Source organism: Gymnoscopelus microlampas, assembly GCF_963454915.1.
Source record: "Gymnoscopelus microlampas genome assembly, chromosome: 8".
In the NCBI taxonomy this organism is placed as follows: domain Eukaryota; kingdom Metazoa; phylum Chordata; class Actinopteri; order Myctophiformes; family Myctophidae; genus Gymnoscopelus; species Gymnoscopelus microlampas.
The window spans coordinates 3,445,648-3,464,804 of record NC_139945.1 but is presented as its reverse complement, the minus strand read 5'-3'; the positions used below and the strand labels follow the sequence as shown (position 1 = coordinate 3,464,804).

General features: G+C 41.5%; 1 protein-coding gene across 1 annotated transcript in view; it reads right to left on the bottom strand.

Moving 5' to 3' along the window:
• pcsk7 (proprotein convertase subtilisin/kexin type 7) overlaps positions 1-19,157 on the bottom strand; it is a gene marked incomplete at its 3' end in the record, with an annotated part of 72,837 nt that extends 53,680 nt beyond the window's left edge. Inside the window, exons 1-6 of the mRNA XM_084064038.1 lie at positions 19,047-19,157; positions 10,462-10,877; positions 10,032-10,295; positions 6,376-6,510; positions 4,382-4,547; positions 1,159-1,249 (exon numbers count right to left, since the gene is read on the bottom strand). Of these exons, the coding sequence (XP_083920164.1) occupies positions 1,159-1,249; positions 4,382-4,547; positions 6,376-6,510; positions 10,032-10,295; positions 10,462-10,770 (965 nt within the window). The 5' untranslated portion in view covers positions 10,771-10,877; positions 19,047-19,157. The remainder of the gene's footprint in view (positions 1-1,158; positions 1,250-4,381; positions 4,548-6,375; positions 6,511-10,031; positions 10,296-10,461; positions 10,878-19,046) is intronic.

The window sequence follows — 19,157 nt, the reverse complement described above, 5'->3', positions numbered from 1 at the left end:
CTGGTGTAACCACTTTAGACATTATCTTATACTTTGGCTACTCAAAAATAGCAGACCTACAAGCTCATAGCGCGGCACTATTTTTGAAAAATCTTGAACATTTGTGCAAATATTTGAATATATATATTTTCTAAAGCAGGGGTCTTCAACAGGGGGTCCGGGACCCCTAGGGGGTCCTCAGAGTTGCTACAGGGGGTCCGCCAAATCTCTGTGTGATAGGATCATTATTTTTTAGCCACTTGAACCTTAGCATCCCTACAGTATTCTAAGGACAACTTTAACTTTAACTTTCACAACACCTCACGCTGCGAGGGGTTGTGAGCTTGTAGATCGGCTATTTTCGGCAAAGAGGGGAAAAAAGAGCAGACCAAGTACAGAGTGAAAGTTTATTAAGTATTGACGGTTTAAGTGGTTATAAATGTCTGAAAATACACATTAACTCAATCCCTGCCAATCACGCATAATTGCGATCTATTAAATAGCGCACTTGGCCGCCAAGATCGCATAAATGCGTTCTATTGAAAAATTGAAAAATTTGAAAAAAAAATTGAAACTTTTTTTTTTTTTTTTTTCAATTTGACCCAAAGACCAAGGAGATATGATTTTTCGAAGATTTAGACTCCCATCCACTTCCTTGTTAATTCAAAACTTAAAAATTCTGTATCTCGGCTCCTGAGTACTTTTGTTTTTTCAATGAAAAATCTCTGGCAGATCTGAAATAATTCTGGCAGTCATTCAGTTAACATGAATACAACATCTATAAAAAGCTTTAATCTGCAACACAATTTCATGTAATATATAGTGGGGGTCCCTGCTTCATTTCTCTCTCAGTTAGGGGGTCCTTGGCCTGAAAACGTTGAAGACCCCTGTTCTAAAGTGAACATTTTTAACTCAAATCTTTGCTTCTGGGGGGTCCCTGGAGCAACATATTTTGATGGGGATCGGTGGCCAAAAACATGTACATTTTGGGGGTCCTTGAACAAAGTTTGAGCACCACTGAAATTATAGCAACAAATAGTTTTTTCAGAAAAATCTAGTCGATTGTTGAGACATTTGACAGTTACAAATGTTTGCTTTAAAACAGTATATATTCAAAGATTTGCTTGAAAAGTTTGAGAAGCGCTGAATTAGATGGTTGAGACGGTATGAGAGACTGACCTGCAGCTGTACACGTCGTTGACCTGGTAGTGCTTGTTGAAGGCTATGGCCTCCATGCTGTCTGTCAGAGGACCATCCAGCACTCTGATACCTGAACACACACACACACACACACACACACACACACACACACACACACACACACACACACACACACACACACCGGACACACACACACACACACACACACACACACACACACACACACACACACACACACACACACACACACACACACACACACACACACACACACACACACACACACACACACACACACACACATTACTATACTTGTGGGAGACATGAACATTTTAACAGAATCTTAAGACTTTTAGTCATTTAACCCATTAAGACCTGAAGCTGATTCTACAAATGTCTTCTAAATCTAACAGTTTTCTGAAAAACGTATGTTTCTATATCAGTGGTGCTCAAACATTTTTATGTCACACTACATATCAGTAAAAGCTCAGTAGCAGAACAAGGTGTATATTTACAGGAAACACACACACACACACACACACACACACACACACACACACACACACACACACACACACACACACACACACACACACACACACACACACACACACACACACACACACACACACACACACACACATTTTAACCATTTATTTATGTCCACACCATGTCAGGGACCCCCAGAAGCAAAGATTTGAGTTAAAATGTTCGCTTTAAAACAATAAATATATTCAAAGATTTGCACACATTTTCAAGATTTTTCAAAAATAGCCAAAGTGTAAAATAATGATTTTTTTTTAGCTCAAATCAAAAAGTGACACACTGGTCCTTGTCCAAGAAGAACTGATCATTACACAAGTATGAGTCCAAGGCACTCTTCCTTCACCTGTTCAGACTGCACCTCAGCCCGTAGCACTTGTCCTAGCCTTGATGACCATGCAGGCTTATGCCAAGGCTAAAATGTCATTTAGATAGTTATGTAGACAGATGCCAGGTCATGTGTAGACCTGGCATCCTATAGTTTCAATGTAGAGATTATAAATTATTTTTGATATTATACTGTTGAGTGATGATATGTTCTTGGTTTACCTACTGTATGATCCTAGATTACTAGTGTTTACCTTGCTTACTGTAAATCGCTCTGGATTAAGAGTGTCTGCTAAATGCCTACATTGTAAATTGTAATGCCAGGAGGGAACCATAAAATAGCCTTCCTCAGAGCACACAAAAAGGCACTTTTTAACTGGTTCCATTAACAACTAGCCTGACTGACATTAAAAGGCTTTTTTAACGATGAAGAGTGGAGTTGGATTCTTGTTTCTTCTTTCTTTCTAAGTCTTGAACGCCTGCCCTCCGTTTCTCTATTTTCAGAACTGATCCAAGTTGTTGCATAATGAATAATGTTGGGTTATTGACAGTGGTTCCCTAAACTTTTCATCTCGAGACCCGAAAAATATCATTTGGGTGTCTCACCGGGACCCAAGTGTACAAAAATACATTATGAATTAACCACTTAAGCCCTGTTTAACCCATTAAGACCTGAGGCTGAATGTCTTCTAAATTCTAAAATAGTTTTCTGAAAAACGTATATTTCTATGTTTCACTGTTTTTTTGCCCCTAGAAATGTTATGCCCAAAAGAGGGATCTATTGACGATCAATTATTTCATTAAATTAGCATCTATTAATTATTGTTTTTATCATCAATTAAATTGATTAGTTTGATCAACCGTTGAAACCCTAAATATATCACACAGTCAGATATACATTAGTGACAGGCCAGTGTAGTGTACCAAAATAAATGAGTATATTAGTCCTGCACTGCCATCTAGTGGCCTTAGTGAGTAACAGAACAGGATCACAGTTGAGTGTGCAGAAGCTAGGACAGACATAGGTGTGTGTGTGTGTGTGTGTGTGTGTGTGTGTGTGTGTGTGTGTGTGTGTGTGTGTGTGTGTGTGTGTGTGTGTGTGTGTGTGTGTGTGTGTGTGTGTGTGTGTGTGTGTGTGTGTGTGTGTGTGTGTGTGTGTGTGTGTGTGTGTGTGTGTTAAGTGCTGCTGTTATTGATATAGAACATCATTTATAACCAATCAATGCACGGAAGTACCTTGTAATGTTACAACAGCAGAACCAACAACAACACTGGACTGGTTAAAAACTACAAGGAAAGCTAGCTTGCCTTCCTACTGCAGATCACACCGTCTCTCATACAATGTTACAAAAATATGCAGTTGATGAGGATATAATCACCTTTACAGTCAAAGCTAGATTACAGGTCCTTCCAACCAGACTGAATGTTTCTCTGTGGTTCCCTAATACGTTTCCTCCTCATTGTCTGCACCATGACCACACTGCACTTACTGAAACTCTGTCACATAGTCTGAATAGCTGCTATGTATATAAGGGAATGTACATTGCTAGGCACGGCATAATTGTTGACCTATTAGTTAAGGACATAAGTTATGTTTCATCATCTGCAAATGATGCCTTTTCAGATGTCACAGCTAATACACCAGATGTTGTTGTTGTTGATGAGGACAGTAGAGAAGAGACCATTTTAGAAGTGGCATGTACATTTGATCACAGCCTGGAAGAGGCATTCCTTACCAAGGTGCTTAAGTATCAATGTCTTAAGGATGCTATCATACAGCTTGGTTACAAATGTAAACTGCTTGTGTTCATATTTGGAAGCCTTGGTAATGTCCATAAATCAGTTGTGAGGCCTACAGGTGTAAGGAATGCCCATGCCAAAAGCTAAGGCATTGGCAAAATTCAGTTCAGTGTCTGTGATAATTGGCAGTCGCCATATATGGAGGAGGCGATGCTTCCTGTACCCGTTTATCCTGAAATACTTGTCGTTGAGCTTTGCCAAGTTTGTTTATCTACTACTGTTTTGTGTTCAATAATTTCTTGTTAAAATGTGAACGCAAATAAAGATGTTAAATGTGTGTGTGTCTTTGCCCCTTGGTAGTGGCATCCTCTGCCCCCCACCCCTCCTTTTTCTGTAAATACACCTTTTGCTGCTACTGAGCTTTTACTGATGTAGTGTATGTATTGTAATGTAATTCTTACTGATGAATTGAGTACAATGGACCACAATGGAAACAAGTCCCCTGGGACATTTTGTGTAATCCTTTTTGCTGCCGTACTGTTATCAAACATGTTAATAAAGTAATCAATCAATCAATCAATAAATCAATCAATCAATCAATCAATCAATCAATCAGATGCCATTGACCCACCTGCCACCTTGCTGCCATAGGCCACGCCCACGGCACAGAAGCTGTTGTTGGGCACGGCGGCGATCTCTCCGGCACAGCGCGTGCCGTGGTGGTTGTCACTGCGGCTGTCCGGGTGGGGCATGGGGTCAGGGTCGTTGCTGTTCAGGTCGTAGCTGCCCTCTGGACTCTGGGTGTGGGACGGATGGAGCAAAAAGCAAGTGGCTCTCAAAACTTGTTTTCATGTCAAGGACCCCCCCAAATCGATATGTATTATTAGGCCAGGGACCCCCCAGAAGAGAGGATTTGTGTTAAAGCACAAAAAACTACCGACTAACTATCGACTACCTTTTTTCACAGACGAAAACAAAATAAACTAGAAAAAGTGCTCCTCGGAGCACAACTCTCCGCCAGAAGACTTGTGTTGGTTCGAAAGTCGCGAAGGTCGCTATCCCTCTTGTATATGTAAGTGTCCTATCCATCCTGTCTGGGTAAGTGTCCTCTTCCGTTCATTCTGTGTAAGTGTCCTATCCCTCCTGTCCTATCCGTCCTGTCTATGTAAGTGTCATATCCCTCCTGTCTATATAAGTGTCCTATCTGTCCTATCTGTCCAATAAGACAGATAGGAACAATTGGACCGCGACTACTTGACTACTTCCGGTTCGAAGGTCTGGGAGTGAGCTAGTGGCCGGATTTTCGGTATTGGAATCTGGCTTATCACAGTGACACATGTATTTATAGGTCGCTATCCCTCTTGTATATGTAAGTGTCCTATCCAACCTGTCTGGGTAAGTGTCCTCTTCCGTTCTGTCTGTGTGAGTGTCCTATCCCTCCTGTCGGTATAAGTGTCCTATGTCATATCCCTCCTGTCTATATAAATGTCCTATCTGTCCTATCTGCCAATTATGTAACAGCCATGCAGCCATTTCATGGTTCCCGTCTTACCTCACTCTGACAGTGGCGGAGACACTGTCAGAGTGATGCCATGTATATATAGGCCCGGTGGCGTCACTAGCCAATCAGATCACAGTATTTCACGTGTCACGTGAGGCTTGACCAATCGGTGTGTCATGTTTAGAAAGTGAAAACGCAGTGATAACAATACTCTCCTGGCGGAGAGTAAAAATAAAGCGACGATGACTAAAACTATGACCAAATATATCGAAAATGTCGTCAACAAATAAAAACTAGACTAAAAAGTTAAGGAGGGACTATAGTAGAGAAGAGATCCAGTAGAACTAAAGAGGAGTCATTTTATGTTTGGTTGCTCCTGGGTGTCACGCTCCGAACAGATCTACAAGCTCACAACGCGTCTGCGACGCGTTGTGAGCTTGTAGATCTGCTTTTTTTTTAGCACACAGCGAAGTATAAATCAGGTACAGTATTACGATACCAACACGGCCTGCTGACATATATTTTAGTCGACTAAAAAAAACTGTAGATATTGTCGACTAAAATCGTATGATTTTAAAAAGTAAAAAACGAATCCCTAAAATATGACTAAAAGTAAGTGGAATTTTATTCAGAAGTCTATGGCTAAAAGTAAATCCAAATTTGATGTCAAAATCAACACTGATATCAAACTTTTTTCATGTCAAGGACCCCAAATCGATAGCGTGTTGTGCTGCGACATTGTGTCCCCAGAGTAACAGAAAACTGAAAATACACTGGTATAGAGCCCTGAGGGACTCTGTTCAACCATATGGGGTTTAATCCATCAAGACCGGGAACACTGTGTCATTTTAGGATTTCTTTGGCTATTCAAAAATAGCAGATCTACAAGATCGAAGTAAAAAAAAAATCTGCTTAAAATATATATATATTTAAAGATTTGAACAAATTGTCCACAATTTTTCAAAAAATAACAGATCTACAAGCTTATCCGCGCTATGAGTTTGTATATCTGCTATGACACAGATGAGTTCCACAGTCTTAAATGGGTTTAAGTGGTCGATTTATAAAAAAAAAAAAATGGAACATGAAGATAGAAGGTTGGTGGTTGGGTTTCTTTGCCTCACATAGTTGGGCTGGATGTCCTGCAGAGTGTGCTCCACCCCGTCATCCACCACCACCACAGTGACCCCCCGTCCTGTGATGTTCCTCTCCCACACACCCGTCACGTTGATGTCCATGCCCACGTTCACCTCGTTGTGCTGCAGGAGACACAGGGGACAGGAGACGGGTTAGCAGGAGACACAGGAGACTTTTTTAATCACCCTATCCTTGTTGATATAACGCCATTTGGGTCAATGATATTATTATGTAGTGATATAATACTATATAAATAGCAGCCACTGATGTGTCATTGACTGGCAGTCAACTCCTGTGTTTTGATATGATTGATGCGCGCGATCGTCGATACAAGCTCATAGCGCGGCACTATGAGCTTGTAGATTTGCTCTTTTTTTTTTCGTGGAAAATGTAAATCTTTGAATATATATATACAGTATATTGTTGGATAACTAAAATCTTTGCTTCTGGGGGTTCCTGGAACAACATATTTTGATTTGGGGGTCCACGGCCAAATACATATCATTTTGGGGGTCCTTGACATGAAAAGGTTTGAGGACCACTGACATAGAAACATATGTTTTTTTCAGAAAGCTGTTAGGATTTAGAAGACATTTGTAGAATCCCCCAGAAGCAAAGATTTGAGTTAAAAATGTTTGCTTTAAAACATATATTCAAAGATGTATACATATTTTCTAGTTCTCCAACACAACAGGAAGGGGTGTGTGTGTGTGTGTGTGTGTGTGTGTGTGTGTGTGTGTGTGTGTGTGTGTGTGTGTGTGTGTGTGTGTGTGTGTGTGTGTGTGTGTGGGTTCCTGTCTTCCTTGGAAACCACCCACACCTCTATGTGTGTGTGTGTGTGTGTGTGTGTGTGTGTGTGTGTGTGTGTGTGTGTGTGTGTGTGTGTGTGTGTGTGTGTGTGTGATGGTTCCTGTCTTCCTTCGAAACCACCCACACCTCTATGTGTGTGTGTGTGTGTGTGTGTGTGTGTGTGTGTGTGTGTGTGTGTGTGTGTGTGTGTGTGTGTGTGTGTGGGTTCCTGTCTTCCTTGGAAACCACCCACACCTCTATGTATGTATGTATGTATGTATGTATGTATGTATGTATGTATGTATGTATGTATGTATGTATGTATGTATGTGTGTGTGTGTGTGTGTGTGTGTGTGTGTGTGTGTGTGTGTGTGTGTGTGTGTGTGTGTGTGTGTGTGTGTGTGTGTGTGTGTGTGTGTGTGTGTGTGTGTGTGTGTGTGTGTGTGTGTGTGTGTGTGTGTGTGTGTGTGTGTGTGTGTGTGTGTGTGTGTGTGTCATGGGTTCCTGTCTTCCTTGGAAACCACCCACACCTCTAGAGTCAACACGTGTCAACAGTTCAGAGAAAACGGTCATATGCACGTACGGCGGAAACGGCATTGAGTGCAATAGATAAGGTAGGTAGTGGCAACCTTTAGGCACGGGTGCCAACGTTGGCACAGAGGAGGGTGATCACTGGCATATGTGACAGTTTATTTTGTATTTTTGGGGCGGTGTAACCGCCCTCTATAAGTGAGTTTTGGACACTGACCAATCCTGCACCGTGATTGGCCAATAGTCTACAACACAGTCTACACCCCTAACCCTTCCACAGTCAATGCAAATCTATACTTTTGCAAAGTCAGCCAATCACATTACAGCTAGTGTCATCACCACTAGCTGTAATGTGATTGGCTGACTTTGCAAATACAGGACTGTGATTGGCTAGCGAAACACATGACACATGTGCAGCCCTATGAATAGCAGTATGGAAAAAAGTCATTTATCCTTTTTTTTAAGTGAGTCATGTTGTGATGACCACACACCGCCCACTTCACACTGGGTGTGATTTTTATTAAATATTCAAAAAAGGTTTTGTCAGTTAAATTAAAGGGATATTTCAAACGTTGGGTCATTTTATTATCTACTGAGGCTTTTGTGAGCCCCCCAGACCATTTTTAAGTTGCTTGATTCAGTATTTAGATATTTGATATTAATTTTATCAGACACGCCCCCTTCCTATACAAACCCATTGTAACTTCAAACTCCATTTTTAACATGTTAGATTCATCAAAAACACCCGTCCTTGGTTCTGCTGACTCACCCCACCCTCCTAATACGCATATTTTTTCAATTACTTTTTTCATTTATTATTTTTTATATTTTTTTTGGAAAATGAAACAAATTGAATACAATAAAAAAATTAAATAAAATAAGTGAAAAAAGTAATCGAAAAAACACGGCCCCTCACGTATTAGGAGGGTGGGGTGAGTCTGATAAAATGAATATCAAATATCTAAATATTGAATCAAGCAACTCATAAACTGTCTGGGGGGCTCACAAAGGCCTCAGTAGACGATAAAATGACCCAAAGTTTTGTTGAAAGTGAAATATCCCTTTAAGTCCTCTGCACATCTATATACAAATGACATGATGCACATAAGTCTACTTTCATTCAAACTCCTAACTCTGACTGGGGGGGGGAGTCTGAGAGATTAGGTGGGTTATTGTCTAATGATCATCATGATGTGAAAGAAAACATTTCTAAAGAAGAAAGAAGAAGAAAAATAACAGATCTACAAGCTCAAAAACGTGTGGCTTCGAGCTGCGTTTCCAGCGTGTGTATCTGCTACTGTTGATGCTTTTGTGTCACGCTGTAGAGTAGTGTGATCAAGTAGGACGAATACAAAAAGTTAGAATATGGAGATAAGAGATACTGTAGATAGATAAGATGATAAGATATACAGTAACTGACACGATTTAAAAGGCATGACAACGTGTAGGCTTTCAAGGTCTAAATGGGTTCCCATTCTATCCGGGAACTCATCAGTGTCATTTTAGATTTCTTTGGCTATTCAAAAATAGCAGATATACAAGCTCATAGCACCGAGTGCCTCGCTATGAACTTTTAGATCTGCTATTTTAAAAAAAATCTTTGAATATATATATTTTCAAAGCGAACATTTGCAACATTTGACAAATGTCTCCAAAATCCTAACTGTTTTCTGAAAAAAACTATTGTTGCTACATCAGTGGTGCTCAAACTTTTTCATGTCAAGGACCCCCACAAAACGATTTGTTTTTGGCCGCCGATCCCCATAAAAATATGTTGTTCCGGGGACCCCCAGAAGCAAAGATTTGAGTTAAAAATGTTGTTTAAAAAAATAAATAAGTATAAAATAATGTTTATAGCAAAAAATCTAAAATGGCACAGATGCGTTCTCGGATTGAATGCGTTAAAATGGAAATAAAAGGGTTTTTTTATGTGACGTTTTAGCAGTGGCGTGCACAGACATTTTGAGGGGCAGGTGCTCAAGTAAATTATACTTTTTTTTGTTTACTTGGTCTGCTCTTTTTTCCCTCTACACCTATATACGTCTTTGCCAAAAAATAGCCGATCTACAAGCCCACAACGCCTCGCGCTGCAAGGCGTTGTGGGCTTGTAGATCGGCTATTTTTGGCTAAAGTTCTCCTCAGAAAAGGGATGCTAGGTTTCGAGTGGTTATGGTAAAAAGAAAAATCATATCACATAAAGATTTGGCACTTCTGGTCAAGAGGGCAGGTGCTCTAGCACCACCTATACAGTCTATCTGTGCACGTCCCTGCGTTTCAGACATAGAAACCAAGGACAGACACACAGAGAGTGTGTGGGACTGACCAGGTGCCACTGGTTGGGGTAGCGGGGGTCGTTGAAGGCCACGGATCTCTTGGACCTGCTGAGGAGCCTCTCCTGGGAGTGCCACAGGACGTGGGGGTGGGCCGCCAGCACGTCCCCAGGCTCCACCCTCTTTCTCCAGGCTCTGGCTCCTACTCCGGGCCCAGGCCTGGAGCCCGGCCTGCTACCGGAGGAGGAACACAGCAGGTAGTGGCCTTCCAGCTGTCCTATCTGACCCTGGTTCTCCAGACCGGCTTCTTCTGCCACCTGGAGGAGCAGAGACACTATGGGGTTAACAACAATGACAAGACTACATGTTCATGAATCACTTTTTAACCCATTAACTCATTCAATGCCATGCTTATTTATGGAATTTTGGCTCTGAGTGGCACAGCCAGAATTCATTGTAAAAAAAAAAGTGCTTCAGCCACACCCTGTCAGCGATCACATCCAGGTCCACAGGCCCACTCTCTTCATCATCATCATCATCATCATCATCCTCATCCTCCAGCCCCTCCTCCTCCTCCTGATGATGAGCTCCTCCGGCAGCGTGGAGTCGAACCGCCCAGGACTGACCCGGACCGCACGACCCACCGCTGGGGCTGAGGGGAGAGGAGGAGGAGGAGGAGGAGGAGGAGGAGGGGAGAGAGGGCGTCACGGGGGGGAGGAGGGTGAGCAGGAGCAGAGCCACCAAGGAGAGGAGCAGGAGCACGACGAAGGAGGAGAAGAACCGAGGTGTCATTGTTGTTGCAGGGGAGGAGGTGGAGGGCGATGCGGCGAGGAGGTGAAGGAGGAGGTGGTGTGAACGCAGAGGAGCTGACGAGTCTTCATAAGGAGCAGTAGAGTGATCTGGAGGAGAGAATGAGACACACTCACAATAAGCATGGATTAAAGATGAATAAAACCTCAGACTGAATGTTTTCACTCCCCCCCCACTAGAGTTTAACGGGCCTGAAAATGTAGGCCCTGCCCTAACTGGGCCCTAACTGGGCGGGGGGGCGATGAAAGATGGATTTTCTTTATCTTTTGGACGATGTCGCCCGGCATCACCCGAGAGTCGCCCGCTGTTAAAACGTACTGTCAGGCTTTCACAGCAAATCTGGGGTTTTCTGTAAATTGGTCTCAAAACAGGCCAAACTGATTTGGTCCCCCTGCCTACGTCACGTCAGGGAACAATTCCTCCCGTTTTTCAGTTCCAACCAAAATATATATATATATATATATATATATATATATTTTTTTTTTTTAAATATATATCTTTCTTATTTTTTTCTTATTTTTGTTTTACTTTTTTCCACACAGAACCAGGAGATAACATGCATACAAACTGGCTCAATAGCGCCCCGTGCCAAACAGGACAATTACATTACATTACAGTCATTTAGCAGATGCTTTTATCCAAAGCGACTTACAATAAGTGCATTCAACATAGGTAGGGAACGAAACTACTAATCACCAGAAGTGTTAAGTGCATTTCCTGTAAAAACAAGCAACCAAGAGTATACCTAGCGCTAAGGTAAAAGTGCAATATATCAGCTACCTAATTTCTTAAACACATGAGATAAAATAGCCAAATCAAATGAGCACGAGCTAATACAAAAGTGTATCGACTAAGCAAGATCCAATACAGCAATACAAATAGTTCCTACAACTAGTTAACAACAAGTAGGCCAGGCAAAGAGGAAGGGTAGTGTTTCCTGAAGAGGTGGGTTTTCAGCCTGCGGTGAAAGATGGGCAGTGACTCTGCTGTCCTGACATCAGTGGGAAGTTCATTCCACTACTGTGGGGCCAGAACAGAAAAAAGTCGTGACCGTGTCGGTCGACCAGAAGGACCGTTGAGTGGCGAGGGAGTCAGTCGCCCCGAGGTGGCAGACCGGAGTGGTCGGGCAGGGGTGTGGGCATTGACCAAAACCCGGTGGTAAGAAGGAGCTATTCCTTTCACTGCCCTATAGGCTAGCACCAGGGTTTTAAACTGAATGCGAGCTGTGGTATTGCAGGTGAAAGTGCTTTATAAGCCAGAGAGAAGTTAGTTGGAATGAGTATATCTGAGGCTTGATTTAGGCTCAAACCTTTTGAAAAACGTTTGAGGGACATAAACAATATGATATTAAATATTATTTAATTTTTTTTAATTCATGGTGTAGTCCCTTTAACAACTACCATAGTTTACCATAATTTTAACGTCCTCAAAGTCACACATCCAACAAGCTTTGGACAGACAGATCAGATTGGACCTTCTGTTCCAGAGATAAAGGCAAAAACATCTTGAAAACAGACACTTTCACAGATTTTTGATGTTTGAGTTCCAGCCATTTTTTGGCAGTTTTTCTTTTTCCTAACACAGGCTAGGAAGGTTGTACGGCGACAAACTAGATACCTGAGTAAAGTTCACTATGAGCTGCATCCATCACATCCACTGACATGTCAGTCGGCCTTACCGTTAGGCCGCTAGTGGCAGTTGACATTTATTTTTTGGGGGGTAATATTTTTTAGTTATTTAAAACCATCTCAAAATATGTTGTTCCAGGGACCCACCAGAAGCAAAGATTTGAGTTAAAAATGTTCGCTTTAAAAATATATATATATTCAAAGATTTGCATGAGCTTGTAGATCTGCTATTTTTGAATAGCCAAACTACAAAATATGCTAGTGGTTAAAATGATTGTGACACTATATTAACACATTTTGCTGGGGACCCCCTGGTACCCGTCCAAGGACCCCTGGGGGTCCCCGGACAGCACTTTAGACTATTTTGTCATATCTGTAGTACCTGTGCGATTTCTGCTAACGGAGTCTAAAAGCCAAACAACAGAAATGTCATTTTAATGTCTTTGCTCCAAAGTTCAAATACCCAAAACTCAATTAAAATCAGCCGTATGACGTATGTAGCATTTCACGCCCCACAACGAACACAACGGACACTATAAAATGAAGTTCAGCTGGCTTCAACTTCACACCAGCACCTAGGAGCTCCACTGATCTCCTTCAACCCCATATTTGGCACAAACATGGGGTAAAATTCCTTCTACTGCTATGCCACAAACATGTGGAATACCCTACCAACAGTCATAAAAAAGTGTGACTCCTCCTTAGTCCTTACCCTCCTTCAAAACCCACATAAAAGAGGACCTGTCTGCAATGTGTAACTGGTCCCTGTAAAAAGTCTAAGCTTAAAAGGGATAGTTCACCCAAAAAAGAAGGACCACAATGGAAATAAATAAAAAATGCCCTCAGGGCTTTTTGCGTTATCCTTTTAGCACCATACAGTATGTATAATCGTACCACCGTTCCTTTTTGCAAACTGTTAATAAAAGTAATCAATCAAATCAACTACAAAACGACCAAGTGATGTTTCACCAAATTCCTCTCTCTCTCTCTCTCTCTCTCTCTCTCTCTCTCTCTCTCTCTCTCTCTCTCTCTCTCTCTCTCTCTCTCTCTCTCTCTCTCTCTCTCTCTCTCTCTCTCTCTCTCTCTCTCTCTCTCTCTCTCTCTCTCTCTCTCTCTCTCTCTCTCTCTCTCTCTCTCTCTCTCTCTCTCTCTCTCTCTCTCTCTCTCTCTCTCTCTCTCTCTCTCTCTCTCTCTCTCTCTCTCTGGTGTAAAGTAACTAAGTACATTTACTCAAGTACTGTACTTAAGTACAATTCTGAGGTACTTTTACTTAACTGGAGTGTTTCCATTTGTCTATACGTTTACTTCTACTCCACTACATCCCGGAGGCAAATATTATACTTTTACTCCACTACAATTATTTGAACATTTTAGTGACTAGTTACTTTGCACATATAAATTATTTCATTATAAAACATACATTAACCATTTTAGCCTTATTTTATACCTAGGCTATTTGAAAATAGCCGATCTACAAGCTAACAACGCGTCGCATTGCGACGCGTTGTGAGCTTGTAGATCGACTATTTTCAAACATTTTTGTACTTTTACTTTTGGTACTTTAAGTACATTTGGATACCAATACTTTTGTACTTTTACTCAGCTGCTGATTCTCCAGAAAATTAGTGAAAAATCTTTGGATATATATTTTTTTTTTAAAGCGAACATTTTTTTCACTCATATCTTTGCTTCTGGGGGGTCCCTGGAACAACATATTTTCAGATGGGGGTCCACGGCCAAATACATATCCTTTTGGGAGGTCCTTGACATGAACAAGTTTGAGAACCACTGAGATATAGCGACATATGTTTGTTTTTTTTAACTGGATTTAGAAGACATTTGTAGAATCCCCAGAAGCAATAAGATTTGAGTTCAAAATGTTCATTTTAAAAATCACACCGTGTGTGAAGGAAGCGGTGCCTTTGGGGCGGGGCTTCACTCATTTCAGTTCGTCCCTATTGGTGGTCTGAGTCCACTTACCAAATTTGTACTTGGTAGCATGCTGCAAACTGGAATAATGGCTGTTTAAAGCCCAGCCAATGGGCAGACAGAGGGGGTGGGGCTTAAGTAATTACAGTTTGTCCCTATTGGTGGTTTTAGTCCATGTCCAAAATTTGTACTCCGTAGCATGCTGCGAACTTGAGTTATGGCTGTTTAAAGGCCAGCCAATGGGAAGACAGAGGGGGCGGGGCTTGAGCAATTCATGCTCGGACCGTATTGGTGGTCTAAGTCCACATACCAAATTTGGACTTGGTGGCATGCTGCAAACTGGAGTTATAGCTGTTTAAAATCCCGTGCTCATCCCGTGCTCATACGGGCGGACGTCCCTGGGGGTCCCTGGACCCCTCTTTGATAACCGGTGGCACGTGTGGCAAATGAGAGGAGAGATGGCATAGGCAATCTCCAAGTCCGTGTGTGTGTGTGTGTGTGTGTGTGTGCGTGTGTTTGTATGTGTTGCTTCTTTGGCGTGCTCATCCCGGGCTCATACGGACACACAGACGGACACACAGACGGACACACAGACGGACACACAGACGGACACACAGCGGACACACAGACACAGAGTCAAAGCCACGTATAGAGCGGTCGGCACCGCTAAAATATATATATATATATATTCAGAAGACTTGCACAAATTTACACAGTTTTTCAAAAATAGCAGATATACAAGCTCATAGTGCAGCACTCATCGCCACGCTATGAGCTTGTAGATCTGCTATTTTTGAAAAGCCAAAGAAATCTATAAATGGCACAAAGTCAAAAGAACTTGCAGCTTTACGTTCCTAGCTGTATATCCTCTACAACGGCAGGGGTCTTCAACAGGGGGTCCGGGACCCCTAGGGGATCCTCAGAGTTACTACAGGAGGGCCGGCAAATCTTTGTGTGATATGGATTCTTTTTTTTACCACTTCAACCCTAGAATCCCTATTCTGAGGGGAACTTTGGCCGAAAATAGCAGATCTACAAGCGGCTATTCTCGGCAAAGAAGTTTGGCGTAGAGGTGAAAAAAGAGCCAGAGGTCAAGATCACCAAGTATTGAGGGTTTGTAGTAGGGGGTCCCTGCTTCATCCCCCTCTCAGCTTAGGGGTCCTTGGGCTGAAAACATTGAAGTAACCTGCTCTACAAAGTGACATATTTTCACTGATCAGACAAGTCTCATAATGAGCTGCAGGCCCAGGGTCATGTGAGAACAGCATGGGTGTGATCACTCATGTTACACACACACACACACACACACACACACACACACACACACACACACACACACACACACACACACACACACACACACACACACACACACACACACACACACACACACACACACACACACACACACACACACACACACACACACACACACACACAACAAAAGACTTGTCATAACACCCACTGTGTATGACAAACAAACAGGTTCCCTCTAAATGTCACTCTGGAAACCAACCAACCAACCACTGTGTGTGCGTGTGTGTGTGTGTGTGTGTGTGTGTGTGTGTGTGTGTGTGTGTGTGTGTGTGTGTGTGTGTGTGTGTGTGTGTGTGTGTGTGTGTGTGTGTGTGTGTGTGTGTGTGTGTGTGTGTGTGTGTGTGTGTGTCTGGCCTACAGAACTTGTTTCGTTGCTATCGGGTGGAAACCTGGCATTGAAGGAGAGGTGAATGTGCATTCACTGCCACCGTCTCCTTTGTACATACAGCGTTTTGTATTGATGACATAATAATGATAATAATATTACATTTTTATTCAGAACGCACTTAACATTCTTAACCTCAAAGTGCTACAGCAAAGGCCGGGTCTTCAACGTTTTCAGGACCCCCTAGCTGAGAGAGAGATGAAGCAGGGACCCCCTCTATATCGTATAAAATTGTGTTTCAGATTTAACTTTTTTTGTTTACTTGGTCTACTCTTTTTTCTCTCTACACCAAACACCTCTTTGCCAAAAAAATAGCCGATCTACAAGCTCACAACGCCTCGCAGCGCGAGGCGTTGTGAGCTTGTAGATCTGCTATTTTTGGCTAAAGTTCTCCTCAGAAAAGGGATGCTAGGGTTCAAGTGGTTAAGGTAAAAAAAAAATCCTATCACGCAAAGATATGGCGGACCCCCTGTAGTAACTCTGAGGACCCCCTAGGGGTCCCCGGACCCCCTGTTGAAGACCCCTGGGACCCCCAGGGTTTAAAAACCAGCAGAGGCAATCAGACTAGGATAAAGGGTCAATGTAAAAACTAGGTAAAATCAGGGCATAGAGGAGGAGGAAAAAAAAGGCCCAATAATAATTAAGAAAATGCTTTGTTAATACACATGTATTATCGTGTTAATTTGTTATGCTTTGTTGATTCATTGAATATGTTTTTCCTGCCACGGACGTCATTTTGTCTAGGCACCTTAAAGGATTTATAAAAGTCACATTTTCTCTGATTTCTGTTGTTTTCTAAGTGTTTTTTCAAAAAACAATCCACATTCAAACGGCCATAGCTCTGGAATAGAGGATCTATTCATTTGTTTCCTTTTTCTTAAGTAAATGCCATAGTACTTAGTCATACGCTGTCACACAAAAGGAGTATTTTTGAAAAACGTTGAAGTGAAATGAGGGTTAAGTGCGTCTGTGGGTTTTATAAATATTGAACCAATATAAAGTATTAACAAAAGCTTGTTGTGACTAACTATGATCTACATTGTATACACGCATTCATACAACTCATTTCCTTTTTTTCCCTTCCATTTCCTGACAAGTAAAGGTGATTATTAGGGAAGGGACAACACGACAATTTCATGTCACGATTATTGTGACCAAAATAATTGCGATTTACGATATTATCGCGATAATATAATATAATAATAGAGTTAAAATCTCTGCCATACGATTATTGTGAACGTTTTTTGTTATCACGATAAACGATAACGATTATTGTCACACCATCCCTAGTAATTATTATGAAGCCCCTCAGAACAGTTTTAGACCACAATGGAATACACTGAACCCCCCTGTTACTGAACACACACTGTATAGCAAACTCTATATCAGAATAGAGATGCTATTTAACACTTATTTGAACATAAATAAAAAATCACACCCTGTGTGAAGAGAGTGGTGCCTTTGGGGTCCTTGAGCCTTGTGCCTAGGGGTCCTTGAGAGGGTTCCAGGGGGTCCCCAGCAAAATGATTGATAGTTAGGAACCAAATGGACCCTTATGGGTCTGTAACTCTGATAGTGTACAAATGAAGCCAAATGGACCCGTTAGGGTCCATTTGGCTTCATTTGTACACTCTCTGAGTTAGATTAACACTGATGATACTACAAGTGTAGCTTGGGTGGTCCTGGATATCAAAATGTTATCAAATGGGGGTCCGTAGCCTAATGCACAACTGGGGGTCCTTGAAATTAAAATGGTTGAGAAATCACTGCTATAGCCATAACTACCTTCTCTTGTAGGGGTCCCTGCCTGCATATATTTTCAAATGGGGGTCTGCAGGGCAGGCTAATATATGTGTCAATTTGGGGGTCCTTGACATGAGATAGTTTGAAAACCAATGGACTATATACACAACACAAACCAAGCAGTAAGATGCCTCAGTGAACATTGCTGAGTTTTGGTCAACATAAACATCACTTCTTAAACATAAAACAAAATCACCGACTAGACAAAACTAAACTAAACAAAGAACAAGACCAAACTAAACAGGCAGGTTTGATGACAGGCTGTCACAACCCACCTCCCCCAGGCTCCACAATACTTGTCATTATACAATATATATTGATATTAATATAGCTACAGACGTACACACATATATATATATCCAGCACATGTATACACTCACATCATACTATATAGACAGATTTCCTCGCTCTTGTCCACCAATACTGCACACTCTCAGAGACAGAAATGGTATCTGTCAGAGTTAAGGGTTAAATACCCTGACTACTAGTGTAAACCTAGTGTGTTCCATGTGTAACACTGTCATATTAACACTGGCTACTAGTGTGTAAACTGAGTTAAATTAACATTAACTAGAGTGTAAACCTAGTGTGTTCCATCTGTAACACGGTCAGTTATATTAACACTGACTACTAGTGTATAAACAAAGTGTCAGAGTTACATTAACACTGGTGTATAAAGTGTAAACATAATGTCAGAGTTACATTAACACTGGTGTATAAAGTGTAAACATAGTGTCAGAGTTACATTAACACTGGTGTATAAAGTGTAAACATAATGTCAGAGTTACATTAACACTGGTGTATAAAGTGTAAACATAATGTCAGAGTTACATTAACACTGGTGTATAAAGTGTAAACATAATGTCAGAGTTACATTAACACTGGTGTATAAAGTGTAAACATAGTGTCAGAGTTACATTAACACTGGTGTATAAAGTGTAAACATAGTGTCAGAGTTACATTAACACTGGTGTATAAAGTGTAAACATAATGGCAGAGTTACATTAACACTGACTACTAGTGTATAAAGTGTAAACATAGTGGCTTCATGGCTGTGTTTATATCAAAGCTAACATCAACAACATGTTAGCTGTCAACACTTTTAGCTATCCAATAAACCTCTAAAACCACCAATAAAACCAAACCACAACACCACACACTGTGACTGTAACTCGTTAGGACGTTAGAATCGTTACCTTTGTGTTGAATTCGTCCTGTTGTAAACGTGTTATTGTGATGTTTCTGGTGTAAAGTTTAAAGTTAGCTGTTAGCTTTCATCTTTCTGCTTCTTCTAACACAACACAAGG